Below are 16,970 nucleotides of genomic sequence, written 5' to 3'. Positions count from 1 at the left end.
TTCGCTTTGGCCTGGGTTCGAATCCTGCCCGGAGGAGGATTTACTGGGCGCCAATCCTTAACTGTAGCCTCTGTTCACCAATCAGTGAATGGGTACCTGGTGGTTAAACGATTTGGCGGGTCGTATTCCGGGGAAAATTAGGATTAGGAACCTGCCTGAAACGCTATGCGTGCTGGTGGCTGTACAAGAATGTAAGAACTATTGTATATATAAATAAATTTAAAAAAATAAGGATTTATTCTTAAGCTGGCCGATGTTTAAGCCAGAAAAAGGAATAGGAAAAAACTTATAATTAATAAATATTTAATATAAGAACATGTTCAGAAGACACCATCGTCCTCCAATATGGGAGAGGGAGACACCAGGAGGTGTGAGTACTGGACTTCATAACAGGTGCAGACGAGGAGTCACAATAACGTGGCTGAAATATGTTGACCAAACCACACACTAGAACGTGAAGGGACGACGACGTTTCGGTCCGTCCTGGACCATTCTCAAGTCGATTGTCAAAATCGACTTGAGAATGGACGGACCGAAACGTCGTCGTTCCTTCACTTTCAAGTGTGTGGTCTGGTCTCGAACACGGAAATACAGGCCCAGTGCACGCATCTCTCTGCGCTTCCGTGTTGACGCACTGTTGACCAGTTCCCTCGACACGGATATAACGGAAAGTTAGCCAGAGGTTATTCGAAGCTGAGGTGGGACCCGCGTGCTCTTCCAGCAGGGAGAGAAGTACTCGTGTCTTTTGTAGAAAACGGAAAACCAAAACAGGTTTTTTGTTCATGGATAGATGCAGTCTTCCAGGATTTAGAAAATTTGATTCTTTGGGGAAATATTTCACTACGGGCTCGCCATAGCCCGTGCTACTTGGAACTTTTGTTTCGAGTAGCTGAATCTATAACAGTAACAACTTTGGGGGGACAAATGTAAAGGGTTCCAACAGGAAAGAGTTCATGTCCTATGTGGAACGAACTCGTTTCTATGTGATTACGTTTGTTAACTTATACACCAATTAAATAAATTAAGAATTAAGAGACACCTTAATCAAAATCTAATAATACATTTCTATAGTTACAATAAAAGTCTTCTCACCTTTAAATGGTTTTATAATGTAAAAGTGTCTAAAGAATAATGTCCTTTCATAAGTGCTCTAGGAACTAATTACTCTGTATCTTTCCCTAGGAACTAATTACTCTGTATCTTTCCCTAGGAACTAATTACTTCCTATCTTTTCATAGTGTAAGTTTTCCAAGAGATCACTACCTATTAATCACACTATTCAATACTAACACATATGGTACAATAAGTTACTTATCAATTACAATGAAGTTCACGTATTATGCTGCAGTTTTGTATATTTACTGAGTAGATTTTTGTTCAGTTATAAAATGCATATTACTATTTTTTGTTTGAGCTCGTCAAAACGCTTCAGAATATTGGATATTCACACTCGCATTTTTCTCATTTACCCTTTTCCCGATTTTGTAAATCCTTCTTCAAGTAGACAGCAAGTTTCTTTAAGGAAGGAAACTGCTTGTAGAGCTCCAAGGTCTTACCGTCGGATTCGCCACCAGGAGATTGACGTTCCCGCCTTCTGGATTTCTTGGTTCTTGTTACACTTTTGGTAGGCGCGCGAGCTACCGAAGGAGCGCGATGGGTCATCTTTACGGCGCCGAGGATCTCCTGAAGTTCATCTTCCTTCTCCTCCAGCAGATTTCGTCTTCGTCTCTTGCCCAGGACGATTGGGAGCCAGAGCGGTAGGAGAGCGGCGGCCCCGTACACGGCTACGGACCCCACGAAGCCAACGGCATTGCGCAGCTGATGGTCAGAGGCGTCGATGACCGAAGAGATCGAGTCGAAGAAACCCGGAGGCTGCGTGGTAGTGGTTGTGGTGGTTGTGGTGGTTGTGGGTGTCGGGGTTGCAGGGGCGGCGGTTCTTAGAGCTGCAGGTGAATCAGGTGTAAATGTTGTTGTTGTTGTGGTGGTGGTGGTTGTGGTTGTTGGTGAGGTGGTGGCGGTGGTGGTTGTTGAAGTGGTGGTGGTCGTAGGTGAGGTGGTTGTTGTTGTTGGTGACGTGGTTGTTGTTGTTGGTGACGTGGTGGTTGTTGTAGGTGTTTGCGTGGATGATTTTGGTGGTGGAGGTGCGGTTGTTGATGAGATAGTTGGTGGTGGTGGTTGGGTTGTTGCTGGTGAGGTACTTATCATTTTACTGGTCGTTGTTGTTGGTGGTGGTGGGGTAGTCGTTGGTGGTTGTCGTGAGGTGCTTGGTGTTGGGGTAGTTATTCTTCTTTGTGGAACCGTTTTTCTCCACGGCGTCGTCGTCCAGAACGATGTCATCGTTGAAGGAGTCGTCGTCCTTGCTGGCTCTCTTGATACGGTGGTCGTCGTGAATGGCCTCCTTGTCGTTGCCATTGAATTTGAAGTCGTAACAGATGTGGATGTAGTTGAAGGTCTACCGAACCATTCTGGCAGCAGAGAGATGCCCAAACTATTCTGGTCAGGGGGCTGTGAGAGAAGGGTAATGGTATTCAGGAACAGGTCAGGATACTTCTCGCTACCTACACTACCCACTGTCTGGTCAGGTGGCGACGCGGTCGTACCCGAGGTCGTTCTGGCGGGAAAACGTGTGAGAATAGTGGTGGGTCGTTCAGGAATAGACTGAGAAGTAGTGGAATCGATTCTATTGGGTGTTACTCTTAAGATAAATATTGGGCTATTTGTTATATTAATTCTTTCCCTGGGAGGATCCGTGTTCACTTCGATGTCCATGTAGCTGTCAGCGGAAGGTGGCGGCAGGTCGTCTTCAGGCTCCAGGAGAATATTCTCAGACACTAGAGGATTTTCCCCATTTGTCCAGTCATTAAGAGCAGAATAGAGGAAATTAGAGACGAGAGCCACATCTGCTGGAGAGTCATCTTGCTTGTTCTCTGTGGTGGTGGTGGTGGTGGTGTCGACGAGGACTGGGTACACTACAGGCTCCACACTCCCAGAGGTCAATGACGACATCATGTGGGCAATTGAGTTGTTTAAATTGGCTTCAGTCGTTGATATGATGAAATTCATAGGGCTGGAGCGCTTCACTGTTGTGGCTTTCTCTGTGGTTCTTATAATGTCTTCGGTGTCTGTATCAGGATTCAGAGATGAAGGTTCGTTGGACTCAGATTCTGACTTCGTTTGAACTCGTTTTAACTCGCTCTTCATCTTGTTGCTGTCTGTTTGTAGTGATTCTTTAATAGCTATTGAACCTTCCCTAGGAAATGCTGATTCTTGTGTTGACGCTGGGCGAGATATGGAAGAGGCATTCTGCTTCTTGAAGGAAGGCCTGTTCTTCCTCCTGTCCCAGGCTGCAGGGAATTCAGTCCCGGCTCCCTTGTATTTCATTCCTGTCAGGATGCTGAGCCAGTCCTGAGAGATTGTAGCCCGCGAAATATCCTCTTCGTGGGGACTTAGGTCGCGTCGGCGCCTTCTTCCGAGGACCAGAGGTGCCCAGTACGGCCAGAGGGCGGAAGCAAAGGCGATCCCACTTGGCAAGGCTCCAATGGCGACGGCCTTCATCAAGTTATCCATCTGGCTCCCTGCAGAGGCCACAACGTCTGCAGCCATGTCCTTGATGGATGGGGATGTGTTTTTCTCCTTTTTCTTGTTGGTTTTCGTGTTGCTTTTTGGTTTACTGGCTGATTCTTCCCTTGCAGGCTCTGGAAATGTTACCTGTTCTTCTGCCACCGGTTCAGTTGAACCAGAGGAACTTCGAGCAATAGATTCCTGACTGTTGTTTTTATTGTTGTTCCCTGTGATAGTGAGAAGGTTGACCTCATGTTGGCCCTGTTGCTGCTTGTTGACGTTAGAGGTGTCCTGCGTGGGGTTCTGGACGGGCAAGGGGCTTCGCTGAGGATTCGGGCTGCGAGCCAACACATTTGCAGGCATTACTGGGATGTTTGGGTTCGATGAGTAGAGGACTGGGCGCCGTCGATTTGAGGACTCGACGGAGTAACGCGTAGGATAGTTATATTGGAAGGGGAAAGGATTACTAGGTATGGGGTCGGGGGGAGGGAAGCGTGTTGGGTACTGGTACAGGGCGTGTGGAGGAGTTAGTTTGTTGATCTCCGACCTTACGCCATCGAGTTCAAGTTCTGGTGGAGAATTGGGAGGGAAGTAGCTGGTCAGGTTACCCACAGCTACCTTACGGATGAGGCCGCCATAGGTGCTGTTATCTGAAGGCTCTATGTGAGGCCTGATAATCTCGAAGACTCTGTTAGGCAGAAGACCAAGAACAGAAGGTTTCTTGCCCAATATTTGGTGTAATGAAATGTTGTAGAGGGGCACGACTGGTGGAATGGTGGTAGCTCGGATGAACTCTGGTAGGAGGTTAAGAACCTGATTATTGTTGAGGAGGATTCCATCAGGATTGGCAGGATGAGAACTCGTAATGGCGCCGGGACGCTCTCCCATCACGGGAACAGGAGTGGAAGGTATTGACACCACTGGCGGAGGTGATGGAGGTCCTGGGGATACCCCTAAATGAGAAATCAGTGAAGTAGATGTTGATTCAGGTGTTGGAAATGGAGAATGTAATGGTATCGTAGGGAAGCCAACTTTAGGAGGTTTGAGAGGCAGCTGTCCCTGTGGTCGCGGCATTGGCGCGTTAAATCCATTAACAAGTTCAGAATCCACTTCAGAAGTCTCGCTGCTAGCTGACGTGGAGATTAATGAAGGTTCGGATGGACCTAGCGAAGAAGGCGCTGACGATAGTGGCCTCTTGATATTGGTAACCTGACCTGAAACCATCTGTGGCAGGGAGGCCGGAGGCCGACCAGCATCATCACCGACCCCACTCACTCCCCCGATGATGTTGATAATGAAAATATTGACAACATTGGTCTTGGAAGTGGAGTTGATGTTGACATTATCGACACCAATGGTGTTGTTGAGGAGCCTGTTGACGACGGAGCCCTTCGGGTGGGGGATGTAGCCGACGACCGTGTTGGCTTTACCGGTCTCGTTGTACACCACGCTGGACCCCAGCAGGTTGTTGATGGTGGCCTCCAGCTCTCCCAGGTCCGGGATGGTTGAGTTGACCACATTCACTGTTGGCTCGTGGCCCGGGCTCTCCACCACCTGTAACAGGATGATCCGTCACACACTAGATGCAACATGCATTACTCACAACCTGCAACTTTCTCTACAGTGAGAAAATCCACAACTTGGACCCCTACAACCACATCTTGGACCCTACAACCACACCTTGGACCCTACAACCACACCTTGGACCCTACAACCACACCATGGACCCCCACAACCACACCATGGACCCCCACAACCACACCATGGCCCCTACAATCACACCATGGACCCCCACACCCACACCATGGACTCCCCATACCCTCACCATGGACCCCCCACACCCTCACCATGGACCCCCACACCCACACCATGGACCCCACACACCCTCACCATGGACCCCCCACACCCACACCATGGACCCCCACAACCACACCATGGCCCAACCACCTCACCTGAGCCAGGGCTTCTTGGATGGCCACAGGGCGGGAAGCGAGAGCGTGGGTGACGGCGTTACGGACGACGCCCTTCAGATCCTTGACGTTGGTGACGGAGTCGATGCTGGTGTTGAGCAGCATGGCGTCCACCTGTGTCAAGACACACCGCAGTAACCAGTCAGCATGGGGACGTAACAGCATAGGAAGGTAACAGCATATAAACAAGGAGGAATCTACAGGCCTTAGAATCTACAGTACTCGCAACATGTGTAAACTGATCAAGGGGAACGGAAAGGTTAATGCTATGGCTGACCGTGGCGTCTGAGAGGAATTGGATGGAGGGTTGAGACTGTCCGCCCGTCAGGTTCTTGGTGATGACGATGTTGAAGGTGTCGACCTGGTTCTTGTGGTGGTGGTGGGTGGCCGGGGGAAGCTGGAAGAACTGCTCTGGAGACTTGTCTTGTGGACGCTCCAGGAGACCTTGTTGCTGTGGGTGATTCAGCTGTTGGGGGAGGTTCTGTTGCTGTGGGTGATTCAGCTGTTGGGGGAGGTTCTGTTGCTGTGGATGATTCAGCTGTTGGGGGAGGTTCTGTTGCTGTGGGTGATTCAGCTGCTGTGGGTGATTCGGCTGCTGTGGAAGACTCAATTGCTGCTGTGGATAAGACTGTTGCTGACGAATATTCTGTAGCTGCTGCGAAAAACTCTGCTGATTCAGAAGACTCTGCTGCTGGGGGAAGCTTTGTTGCTGAAGGTATGGCATGTCCCTCGTGGGAGCGTGCTGTTGCAGCAGTTGCTTCATGAACGTCTGCATCTCCGGATCTTCTTGGACAAGCTGCTGCACGATGTGATGCGCCTGCGGGTGGTGTGTGAGGCGGTACAGCTGCTGGGCCAGGTACTGGGACTGCTGGGCCGAAGGCTGGGTCAGACGCTGGGCCGAAGGCTGGGTCAGACGCTGGCCCGAAGGCTGGGTCAGACGCTGGGTTGAGTGCAGATTCTGCTGAGTCAGAGGCTGAGCCTGTCGGGCTAAATGCAGAGTCTGCTGAGAGTAGAGGTGAGGTTGCTGATGTGGGGGGTAGTGCTGAGGGTGTCTCCGCAGCAGAGCGTGCTGCTGCTGCTGCTGTGTTGTTGACAGGTATCTCTGGTAATCTTGATAATCTGGTCTGGGTTGCTGACCGGAATACTGCTGAGGCCGTTGTGGTGTGGCCGGATACCGACTCTCTGGAGGGGAGTTGGAGCCAGCTGGCTCTTCAGAGGCCTTTCCCGCCTCCCCATCGCCCGCTACTCTGCTGGAATGCCAAACACAAGATTACTAAAAAAAATTCATTAATACAATTTCCAGTTTTAAGACATTGTAATCTAAAGTCTATCAAAGGTTTTATTTTTTTCCCTAATGGATTAATCTATTGTTTCAAGGGGCCACTAATAACTATCTGCGGGCTCACCATAGCCCGTGCTACTTGGAACTTTGTTCCAGGTAGCGAATCTTTAACAACAACAACAACTAAATTATGGAGAAATAAGACAAACTTACTGATGATTCTTGGCGATGAATTAAATCCAGGTCAGAAACGCTGTTTGAAATTTAATCATTGTATCATCACACAAAAATACTCTTAAAAATACCAACATTCACAACCTATTAACCCCGCCTCCAGGAAGCTGACCTCTCTGTGTTGGAGTGGGCTACGTCGCCCTGATGGTCCCAGTAATAATCGTCGTAGTTCTGGTGGTCGAGGTCGTCCTCGTAGTAAGAGAGAGAGTTGATCCTCTGTGTCGAGTCCTCCTCCGGGTCAGGCGACGTCCAGTTCTCTACCCACAAACAATAATATTTAATAATATTAATAATAATAATATTAGTACTATTATTATTATTATTATACCAATAGTAGTAATTATTTTATTCGTAATATCAATATAAATAAAGTGCTGTAATAATCATCTTTATTGTCTAATAACTTTCAGTATAACTCGGGGTAGTTACAGTCTAATTGATCAAGACGTCTGTTTCGCCACGTTGTGTATGTTTAATACAGTGTTGGACCTGTATGATATCTTTATGTATTTACTTTATGTATGAGGGCAAGTGAGTATTACTTTGAGTAAATGTAACTTACAAACTGGGTCCTTTTTATGCGAGATTCACAGTAACTGACTGGCCAAAATTATAATTTTTGGTTAGATTAAATGGTAAATTCCCAATGGTTTAGTTAAATTCGTTTTTTGAAATGGGTTTGCACTCGTGTAGCAAATTATGGCATCCGGGTTCGAATCCTGGACAAAATTGGACAGTTGGTCACCATTCTTGTGTCATTCTGCATCTAATAGTTATCAGGGCCCCCTGGATGTAAAGCGACTGGCGGGTAGTGTTATAGGGAAAACATGGCGCTGAACTAACTTTTAGCGCCATGACGCCGGTTTCAGTACCTGGGTTTAATTTAAGACAAATACCGACATGATTGAATGGATCTCAGCGGCCTAATGGCAGACGCTCTGAAACTTCTCGTTACTTCGCTACGGATATTATTGTAACTCGCCTGTACTTCGCTACGGATATTACTGTAACTCGCCTGTACCTCGCTACGGATATTACTGTAACTCGCCTGTACTTCGCTACGGATATTACTTTGTAGCTCATTCCAATACACATCAAAGCATGTACCTTGAGAGGCTCCTCTTTTCGTACCAAACTTGGACATGACCATCATCTCCAGTGTCGAGGCGGGCTTCAGGAGGCGGAAATCGTTGGTACCCTGTGTAGGAGACTCGGCAGAAGGCCCTTGAGAACCCCCAACCGCTTCTTCTGAGGCCGCGTCGTCACCTTCGTCAGTCACGGTGGTGTCTTTGGGACGACGAGTGAGGGTGTGTGTGTCGCCATCAGCCACTGCTGTAGGTAACACCGAGGTGCTGGGGACACTTCCCTCGTCAGTTGTGGTCTTTCCTGTCACCTGGGAGCGCGAAACCGGGGCGTCGACTCCAGTATTACCTGAAGTGTCGTTCAGGTCGACAGGCACACCCTTGGGGAATGCAAACTGCGGCGCCATTACCCTGTGGCCTTCAGCGCCGCCGTCAGGAGGCAGAGAGTACTGGGTCATCACCCCCGGGATGTCTTCACCTGCGGGTCCCTCAGGAGGATAGTGGGGCTTGACCACAGGGGTGTCACTAGGGCCTACAGGCCGCCTGGGGAGGAGAGCAGCAACGGCCTCCTGGTCTGACTTGGGAGTGTCCGCCAGGAAACCGTTGGCACCGTCTGCGGCAGCGGTGTTCCTCCTCAGCGCGCGGGCGTCTGCGGTGTCTGGCAACGACCAAGGAAAAAATTCCAATTTAAATTCAAATTCAAATTTTTATTCAGGTAAAAGTACATACCTAGAAGATGAGTTACAAACATAAAGTTGGATTTACAGATAGATCTAGTACATATAATACTTAAAGCCACTAATATGCATAACGTTTTGGGCACAAATTTGAAATTAATGCCATTTTAAACCTCAGTAAAGTGCATTCTTCATGCAAAAAATGGCAATATCTCACAGATGTGTAGATTATCTTGAGATGATTTCGGGGCTTAGCGTCTCCGCGGCCCGGTCCTCGACAAATGCTGTTGGGAATGTCATATATCAAAGAAATGTACAATGTTCTCTGTTTAGAAGATGGGTCCTTACCTGACTCTACATCCAGGTTGATGAGAAATTGGCCCGTCACTTGGGTGACTGATGTCACCATCACCGCCCACGCCGCCCACACTCCGCCGCCCATACTGCCTCTCACCTGTGGGAGACATGACTTCATAAGAATTAAGACAACTACAAACACACCATTGAATTGTGCGAGGCGTCTGTGTGTGTCCACCCACGCCCATCCATCTTGTGTACACACACACACACACACACACACACACACACACACACACACACACACACACACACACACACTCACACACACAATTCTTAACATAAGGTTAAACCCAGACAAGGAACCACACACGCGAGACCACCTGTTAACGACCCTTAACTCGATAACCCGAATGACGATATTGTTTTAGTGGTCAATAATGGTATAGAGTACAGTGATGATAGTGTGGTGGAGTTGTGTGGCTTTTATAGTGTTGAGATGGTGACATTGTACATCAATACAGTCCAGTAAGTGAGCCCGGTGATAAAACACAGTACAGTGATACAGGACACAGTACAGTGATACAGGAGCACATTACAATGACACAGTGACATGATCCCTCCCACGCTTTCCCCCACGCTAATGTCTGACCGCAATAGGCCAATCATGCCGTTCATCATCTCTATATTCTCTAGGTCGTCTCCGACCATTAGGCGCGACCCATCAGAGAGTGAAGTTGGCGGCATATTGGTGGAAGTGTTCTCGACACCTGTGACTGTGAGGCCGGGCCCCAGAGCTAAAGCTCCCTTCACCTGACCTCATGTATACTGGAGTTTGTTAGGCTACATGCACTCATAACGTCTAATGTTTCCACAAAATCAGACATCATTCCTTGAATGATGTCACCATTGATTTATTAGTTTCCTTCAAAATCAAAATTCTGAATCAGTTCTCCCTTTCCCAAAGCCCGGACCACTTGCCATGAAGAGGAAGGAGTAAGGGAAGGGTAACGGGAAAGGATAATGGGGAAAGGAATGGGGAAGAGGGGAGAGAAGAAAATAAAGGGTGGAAACATAATTAACTTTCATATATATATATAATAATCCCATCATTAAGTTAAGAGACGATTTGTTTGGTCTGGTGTTGGCTCCAAGAGCTATCACCCTCCTGGAGGGTTATTAAGGCCTGTTAACCTCTGGAGGGTTATTAAGGCCTGTCAACCTCTGGAGGGTTATTAAGGCCTGTCAACCTCTGGAGGGTTATTAAGGTCTATCACCCTCCTGGAGGGTTATTAAGGCTTGTTAACTTCTGGAGGGTTATTAAGGGAGATGGTGATGTTGGAGACGGGTATATATATACTAAGTGGTATATGGTATATGGAGAGGGGTATATATAGACTATAGTTGGAGTCTATGTCTCGGAATAACGTATACTTATTGGTTATGCCAGCCAGAGGTTTAGGGCCCGCGCAGGAATATCCCTGTAAACAAAACATGCCGTTGTGGCGGCCTTAATAACCCTCCAGAGGTTAATAAACTTTAAGCCCAACACCAATAACTGGCCGTCCGTATAACATCCTGCCGTTAACTCAGCGGGTTGATAACCGTTGGGGGTCAATGAGGATAACTCGAAAATGTGATCTTGCAATTATGATAATTTTACGACGACGGGAACAATTGTATGTTTTTTTGGCACAGTTTTTGAACACAGGATGTTAGTCATTAAGTGTTTTCGTGCTTGGTATTAAATGGCGGGTCGCTGGCGTGATGAACACTATAATGCCAGCCCGTGTTCCTAAGGTTTGCCAACGTCAAGAAAACGGTTAATTTAAAGTAGTCTCTCCTAACCTACTTGAGGACCCAAAACAGAAAACGGGACAGTATGTCACTTTCGCCAGGCGCAATTTCAATTTTCTACTACGACAGTTTTTGGCCTTAATAACGCATACGGGCGAAAAGCGACGTTCTTTGTAGAACAGGTTGATAACACAGTGAGCAGTAGAGAATATTATTAGTGAGTGTGTACTCACCTATTTGTGCTTGCAGGGGTTGAGCTCTGGCTCTTTGGTCCCGCTTCTCAACTGTCAATCAACTGATGTACAGGTTCCTGAGCCTATTGGACTCATTTCATATCAACATTCGAAACTGTGTATGGAGTCAGCCTCCACCACATCACTTTCTAGTGCACTCTATTTACTAACTACTCTAGAAATAACTTTTTCAGTGTCAATGTCTCTGTGACTCATTTGGGTACTCAGTTTCCACATGTGTCCCCCTTGTGCGTGTTTCACGTATGCACATTGTGCACATGACCCATGTACTACACACCCTGGTGCACATACACACACCTTCCCATAACCTATGTCCATCACAGACAGGTGTATACACACCAGTTATGCATTATTAATTATAGAACTTAAGACTTCAACCCAAGTCGTCCCCGGAACCTTTGACCTGGGTGCTATGTAGGAAGTTTGTTTACCAAGACCCTTTCTCTGTCTGTCTCTCTCTCTCTCTCTCTCTCTCTCTCTCTCTCTCTCTCTCTCTCTCTCTCTCTCTCTCTCTCTCTCTCTCTCTCTCTCTCTCTCTCTCTCTCTCTCTCTCTCTGTCTCTCAAACAAACAAACAAACAAAACTAGTCCACAGAATTCTAATGTATTACCTATCTTCACCCCAATAATGATAGTGGATGAAGAATTTTCTCTCCGCCTTCAATTATAATCGTGGTTTAAAACAGATATCCGTAATTAGGTGGTTTTCTGTGTTTTGGGTTTAAAAGAAAATGGAAATATGAAGGATAACTGTACATTTGAAGTGTTAAGAGGACTAGATAAAGTGTGTTAATCCAGGGATAACCCACTTAGAAGCCTAGATGAAATAGGTCAAGCGTGTTACAGAGAGGCAAGCCTGGTCACAGGCCTAGCGAAGTGGGTCAGAGTTTGTTATCCAGGGATGAACCACTTCGAAGCCTAGAGAAAGTAGGTCAAAGTCAAGTTCCTCGTTAACGATCACATTTCTTGGCGGAACTGAATATTTCTCACCCGGTGTATAACAACATTGTTTACATGTGACTTGCCGTGTGGTATTCCGGGGTGTTGTGTGACGTCCGGGGTGTTGTGTGACGTCCGGGGTGTTGTGTGACGTCCGGGGTGTTGTGTGACGTCCGGGGTGTTGTGTGACGTTCGGGGTGTTGTGTGACGTCCGGGGTGTTGTGTGACGTCCGAGGTGTTGTGTGACGTCCGGGGTGTTGTGTGACGTCCGAGGTGTTGTGTGACGTCCGGGGTGTTGCGTAACGGTTGAGGTGTTGTGTGACGTCCGGGAGTATAGCGTAACGGTTGAGGTGATGTCTAACGTCCGGAATGTTGTGACGCCGGCAGTGACATCCCCACCAGGAAGCCAGTCGTGACACAAGACAGTCACGCACACACACACACAACTTGAGGATCAAGAGCGCTAATTAGACAATACTTAAAGAGTTTAGTGGCAGCCTTCTCCAAGTCGTTCACAGTCCTGAGTGGCTCCGTTACCTGGGTCCTTCATTACCTTTTGACCTCAAATACATGACGCTGAACTTTTGACCTCTAATACATACCACACTCTGACCTTTTGATCCAAGGCTTTGTGCGTTCTGATGAAATTATACTAAATTCATCCCGTTCTCTCGAAGTCCCACTGGAATCCATTGCATTTTGGCGTATCAATCCGCAAAGGCCAAAAACTGATATTAAAAATCTTGTAAAATTTACGTGCTCTTCCGTTTTCTATTCGCGGGTCATGGGTTAGGTTAGGTTCGGGCAATTTAGTACATTATTTTTGTGATTCGAACAACTCGAGAGGACGTAGGATATATTTTTATAAAACTAGGCTTAGTTGATAGCACTGCTGCTTAACTAATCTATATAAGCTTTTTTTATATAACAAGTTTTTAGTCAAACTGTCTAGTTATCTAGTTTTAGGTCGAAAACTGTCTGGGTGATCGACTTTTAGGTGGAAAACTGTCTGGTTATCAAGTGCTTAGGTAAAAACTAACTGGTTATCGAGTTTTAGGTCGAAAACTTTCTGGTTATCTAGTTTTAAATCGAAAATTGTCATGTTAGCTAGTTTTAGGTCGAAAGCCGTCTTGCAACAAGGTATATAGAACATAGGATACGAGTTTAGTCTACTAGCCTACACTAGCAAACTTCGGGTGGAATATTTTGGATATCTGCTATCTGCGAGTGAATGAAATGATTATAAAACACCAGGTATATCATGCCATTTGCCGACATTCATGCAGGTCGGCGTTCAATCCCCGACCGTCCAAGTGGTTGGGCATCAATCCTTCCCTCCGTCCCATCCCAAATCCTTATCCTGACCCCTTCCTAGTGCTATATTGTCGCAGTGGTTTGGCGCGTTCTCCTGATGGACTTCCCTTCCCTATCCCATTTGATTTAAAAACGTTTATAAATGAGTTTAAATGTTAATGAGTTTTATAATTTGTTTTTTTTTCAGTTTAAATAAATAGGAGCTGTTGCGCTTGTCTTTTTTTTGTAATACGCTTTCATTGGAGTCTTGGATATACATCCCAAGGGTATATATATAATATATATATATATATACAGTATGTAATGTGTGTGTGTATATTCAATAATACACCAACTGCCACTGACCGACCACCTGTCTATTGTTAGAGCAGCTGACGCCTGACCTCCCGTTCTTGTAAACAAACTCCGACATCAGCCTAGCGTAATAAAAATATCGGTACAGATCCCACGCAGACATACGGCTGGCTATCGGTCGGGACCCACAAAGGTGGTCAGTCACGCAGCCATGCACTAAATAAAATATTCAGTTCAGTCTGAATATTCAGTCAAACCAAAGAACTCATCTTCGTGAAGGATTTATTTATTTATTTATTTATTTATTTATTTATTTATGCATATACAAGAATGTACATAAGGAATGTGAGGATACAATTATGGTAATTACAGTCTTGTAAAGCCACTAGCACGCGCAGCGTTTCGGGCAGGTCCTTAATCTAAGAAAATTTTAAGGAGGTAAATACTTGCAAAATTTATAGACAAAAAAATGATAACAGATTACATGGAATGAAAAAAAAAAAAGATGAGAGAAAATTATCGGTACAGTATATTAAAGCACATAGGTAGCTATGATTGATTGCAATGACAGCTTAAAATGGTAGTTGACAACAAATTGGTAGGCACAATACAGCGAATTCGAACCTTAAGGATTCGAACCTTAGGAAGCCAGGTGCATCACACACACACACTAACATAACTAGTACAGTAACTGCTTGACCATGACAGATTGTTAAAAAGAGTTGGAAGCCGGGAAGCTTTTCCTAACCCCCAATAACACCAGTCAAGGCAAGAGATCACCTATTCTTTTTCATCAAATCAGTCACTATTGGAGAAAACGCGAGCCTGAAATATTCGACACACTTGCATAAACGCACGGGTTAAATGAACCAAAGAACTCATTTCCGTGAAGGATTCGAACCTTAGCGAGCCAGGTGCATCACACAGCGAAGACAGAAGCGTAATGAGATGTGAAAGACAACGGTTTATAGGATTGGAGGGCAGTGGTCCGGCCCGCGTCCTCCGGTGACCAGCTGTACGGCACACCTCGCAGCATTTTTCTCAGAATCCTCATTACAGCCTAACTGCGCTCTGTTGTCTCACATGTTCAGACACTGGCCCTGTAACCTTGATGTTATCTTGTAAGGTGCCTGCCACCTTAGAGTACGGACTCACTGGTACACCTACTATACCTATTGTATAAATTACCACAAAGTTGTGAGATATAGATATATATATATATATATATATATATATAAATATATAAATATATATATATATATATATTATATATATATATATATAATATATATATATATATATATATATATATATATATATATATATATATATATATATATATATAATGTATACACGTTTATGCCAACGTCATTGACAGTAACTAAAATTGATCTTCACGGTACATACACTGAGGTGTTCCCCTTTCCAACCTATCTAATAATGGTAGTAGCTACAAGTACAGTCATTTTTAGATGATGTGCTGTGTTCCTAGACAATGTTCAGGACTTAAGTATACTTGCTGCTTGATAACTAAGTTATTGTGGTAACCCTGCAGAGGTTGATAGGCTTTAACCCCAATACCAAACCAAACTGATGTTCGGTAAGTAGTACAGAATACAGTTACAGAAGGATCACATGGCGTTTTGGTGGGTGTTTGGTATGAACTTACTATAAGTCCCCCGTGGAGCAGGGTAGCCCCTGAAGCAAGGAAGCAACGGAACTTGCTTGGTCAGCCCAGCGAGCGTTGCAGGGTGGGGCCGAGGTGTGACTCCAGGCTTATAACTGTTTACAGCTCCACCGGCGCACCTCCTCCTCCCTACACAGCTCGTCACGGCTCTTCTAGCGCGACCTGCTGCTGCTGGTAATGACACCACTTTGCTCCTCTTGCTGTTATTTGGGCTGCGTAGCAATCTCCTTTTCTCAGCTTTTGAAGTTTCGAGTCAATTGTCTCTTCTGCTTCTTCTTTCATTGGCATGTGGTAATGTAGTTAACTTGCTATTTACATTCTGAAGATGGGTTCTATGGAGTCAGTTTTTAGTTGAACTTATCAATGTTCAAGGTCTTTAAACTTACACACTGATCTTAAAACACAAGTGAAGTAAGCCTTGTGCTCCTTGTCCGAGTCTTTCATAATGTCAGCACCGAGACGGAATATTCCTTAGTTACCATTAGTGTAAGCCGGCGTTCACGTTTTGACACTTAAACAAAAAGCTTTTTAAATTGGAAAATCGAAGCAACTAGTAAGATAGTCAATTTTTTTCACCTATAAAAATGTCACTAAAGTTCCCTGATAAACATTGAATCTTGAAGTAAAGCTCCAGTTTCTTATTTCGTTTTTGCGACCAAACGTCTAGACAATATTAAATGTGCGTTTGCTATCCATAAACGAGACAAAACACAGTTTTTGAGCGAAGACACAGACGAGCGACCAATAAACGCACTGTAGGAGGAGGTGAGGACGAATGGCGAATCGTTCTACGTGAAGTATGGAACAGTTTCGTTCGTCTGGCAGCGCAGTACGACGGCGGCGCCAGCTTGTATCTGTACACCTAACTAGTAATTAATATTATTCACAGCCATTTAGCTGGTATTTATTCTTGGTTTCTTTGATAATAGATTTAATTTCTCACCTTATGAGGTCAAATAAAAGGAAAAATTTAATTATAATTGATTAATTGGTGTATTCAACTCTTAGTTGCGCAAAATGGTATTTGTTTTGTTTCTTGATAACGATATTTCTATAATCTACACAACTATTTCAACTTAATACAGAAATACTCATGCTATCATATATACAATAATGTATACATTAGAGGCATTCACAGACTAAAAATATCGTTACCGAAAATAACAATATTCCTTCAGTTAACTCGTGGTGTATGAGGGTATTATGCGTCTGGCAGCGATGTCGGGACTATATATAGTTCATTAATATCAATTATGTGTACTTTTAAGATTTGCTCTATTTGTGACCTTAGTACTACCGGTCTAGTTATGTATGCATCTAAGTGGCCACAAGTTTTTTTTATAAAAGTATTATTTAAGGCAATGATAGTTGATTACTTTTAGGTAAAATATTTAGAGCATGACAATAGGCTTTCGTATTAATTTTGATTTTAGTCACGTTTAAACGTCCATTTAAATATTAAAACGAGATTCAGCGTTAATTTAAGCATGCGTATTTATACACTCTTTACTTCTGTTTTCACACGTGGTTAAAAAAAATAGTTAAAATAACAGTACAATTTGTTGCATTTTGTCCTCAGGCTA

At 45.1% G+C, this 16,970-nt stretch overlaps 1 protein-coding gene across 2 annotated transcripts; it reads right to left on the bottom strand.

Moving 5' to 3' along the window:
- Nucleotides 1-324: 324 nt before the first annotated feature.
- Nucleotides 325-16,188, bottom strand: LOC123769997 (mucin-3B). Of its 2 annotated transcripts, none has more exons than XM_069324339.1 (7): nt 15,370-16,188; nt 9,155-9,260; nt 8,155-8,787; nt 7,160-7,304; nt 5,809-6,778; nt 5,514-5,645; nt 325-5,115 (listed from the first exon to the last, which is right to left on the bottom strand). In XM_069324339.1, the coding sequence occupies exons 2-7, from the start codon at nt 9,246-9,248 to the stop codon at nt 1,462-1,464; spliced, it is 5,628 nt and encodes a 1,875-aa protein (XP_069180440.1). In that variant the 5' UTR covers nt 9,249-9,260; nt 15,370-16,188; the 3' UTR covers nt 325-1,461. The 2 variants fall into 2 exon arrangements, with proteins under 2 accessions (XP_069180440.1, XP_069180439.1); XM_069324338.1 differs by having other exon boundaries at nt 5,809-6,781; nt 15,370-16,187.
- Between the last annotated feature and the right edge of the window lie 782 nt (nt 16,189-16,970).

The sequence above is a fragment of the Procambarus clarkii genome, chromosome 14 (genome assembly GCF_040958095.1).
Source record: "Procambarus clarkii isolate CNS0578487 chromosome 14, FALCON_Pclarkii_2.0, whole genome shotgun sequence".
Taxonomy (NCBI): Eukaryota; Metazoa; Arthropoda; class Malacostraca; order Decapoda; family Cambaridae; genus Procambarus; species Procambarus clarkii.
Note: the sequence above shows the minus strand (reverse complement) of the source record. Positions and strands in the feature narration are given on the sequence as shown.

Bases quoted from the DNA above. Each gene is read 5' to 3' on its own strand.
- LOC123769997 (XM_069324338.1), bottom strand. From the start codon at position 9,248: ATGGGCGGCGGAGTGTGGGCGGCGTGGGCGGTGATGGTGACATCAGTC. The intron at 7,305-8,154 runs GTACATGCTTTG...GTTTGTGGGTAG, and splicing joins GAAAAGAGGAGCCTCTCAAG to AGAACTGGACGTCGCCTGAC. The intron at 5,646-5,808 runs GTCAGCCATAGC...GTCTTGACACAG, and splicing joins AATTCCTCTCAGACGCCACG to GTGGACGCCATGCTGCTCAA.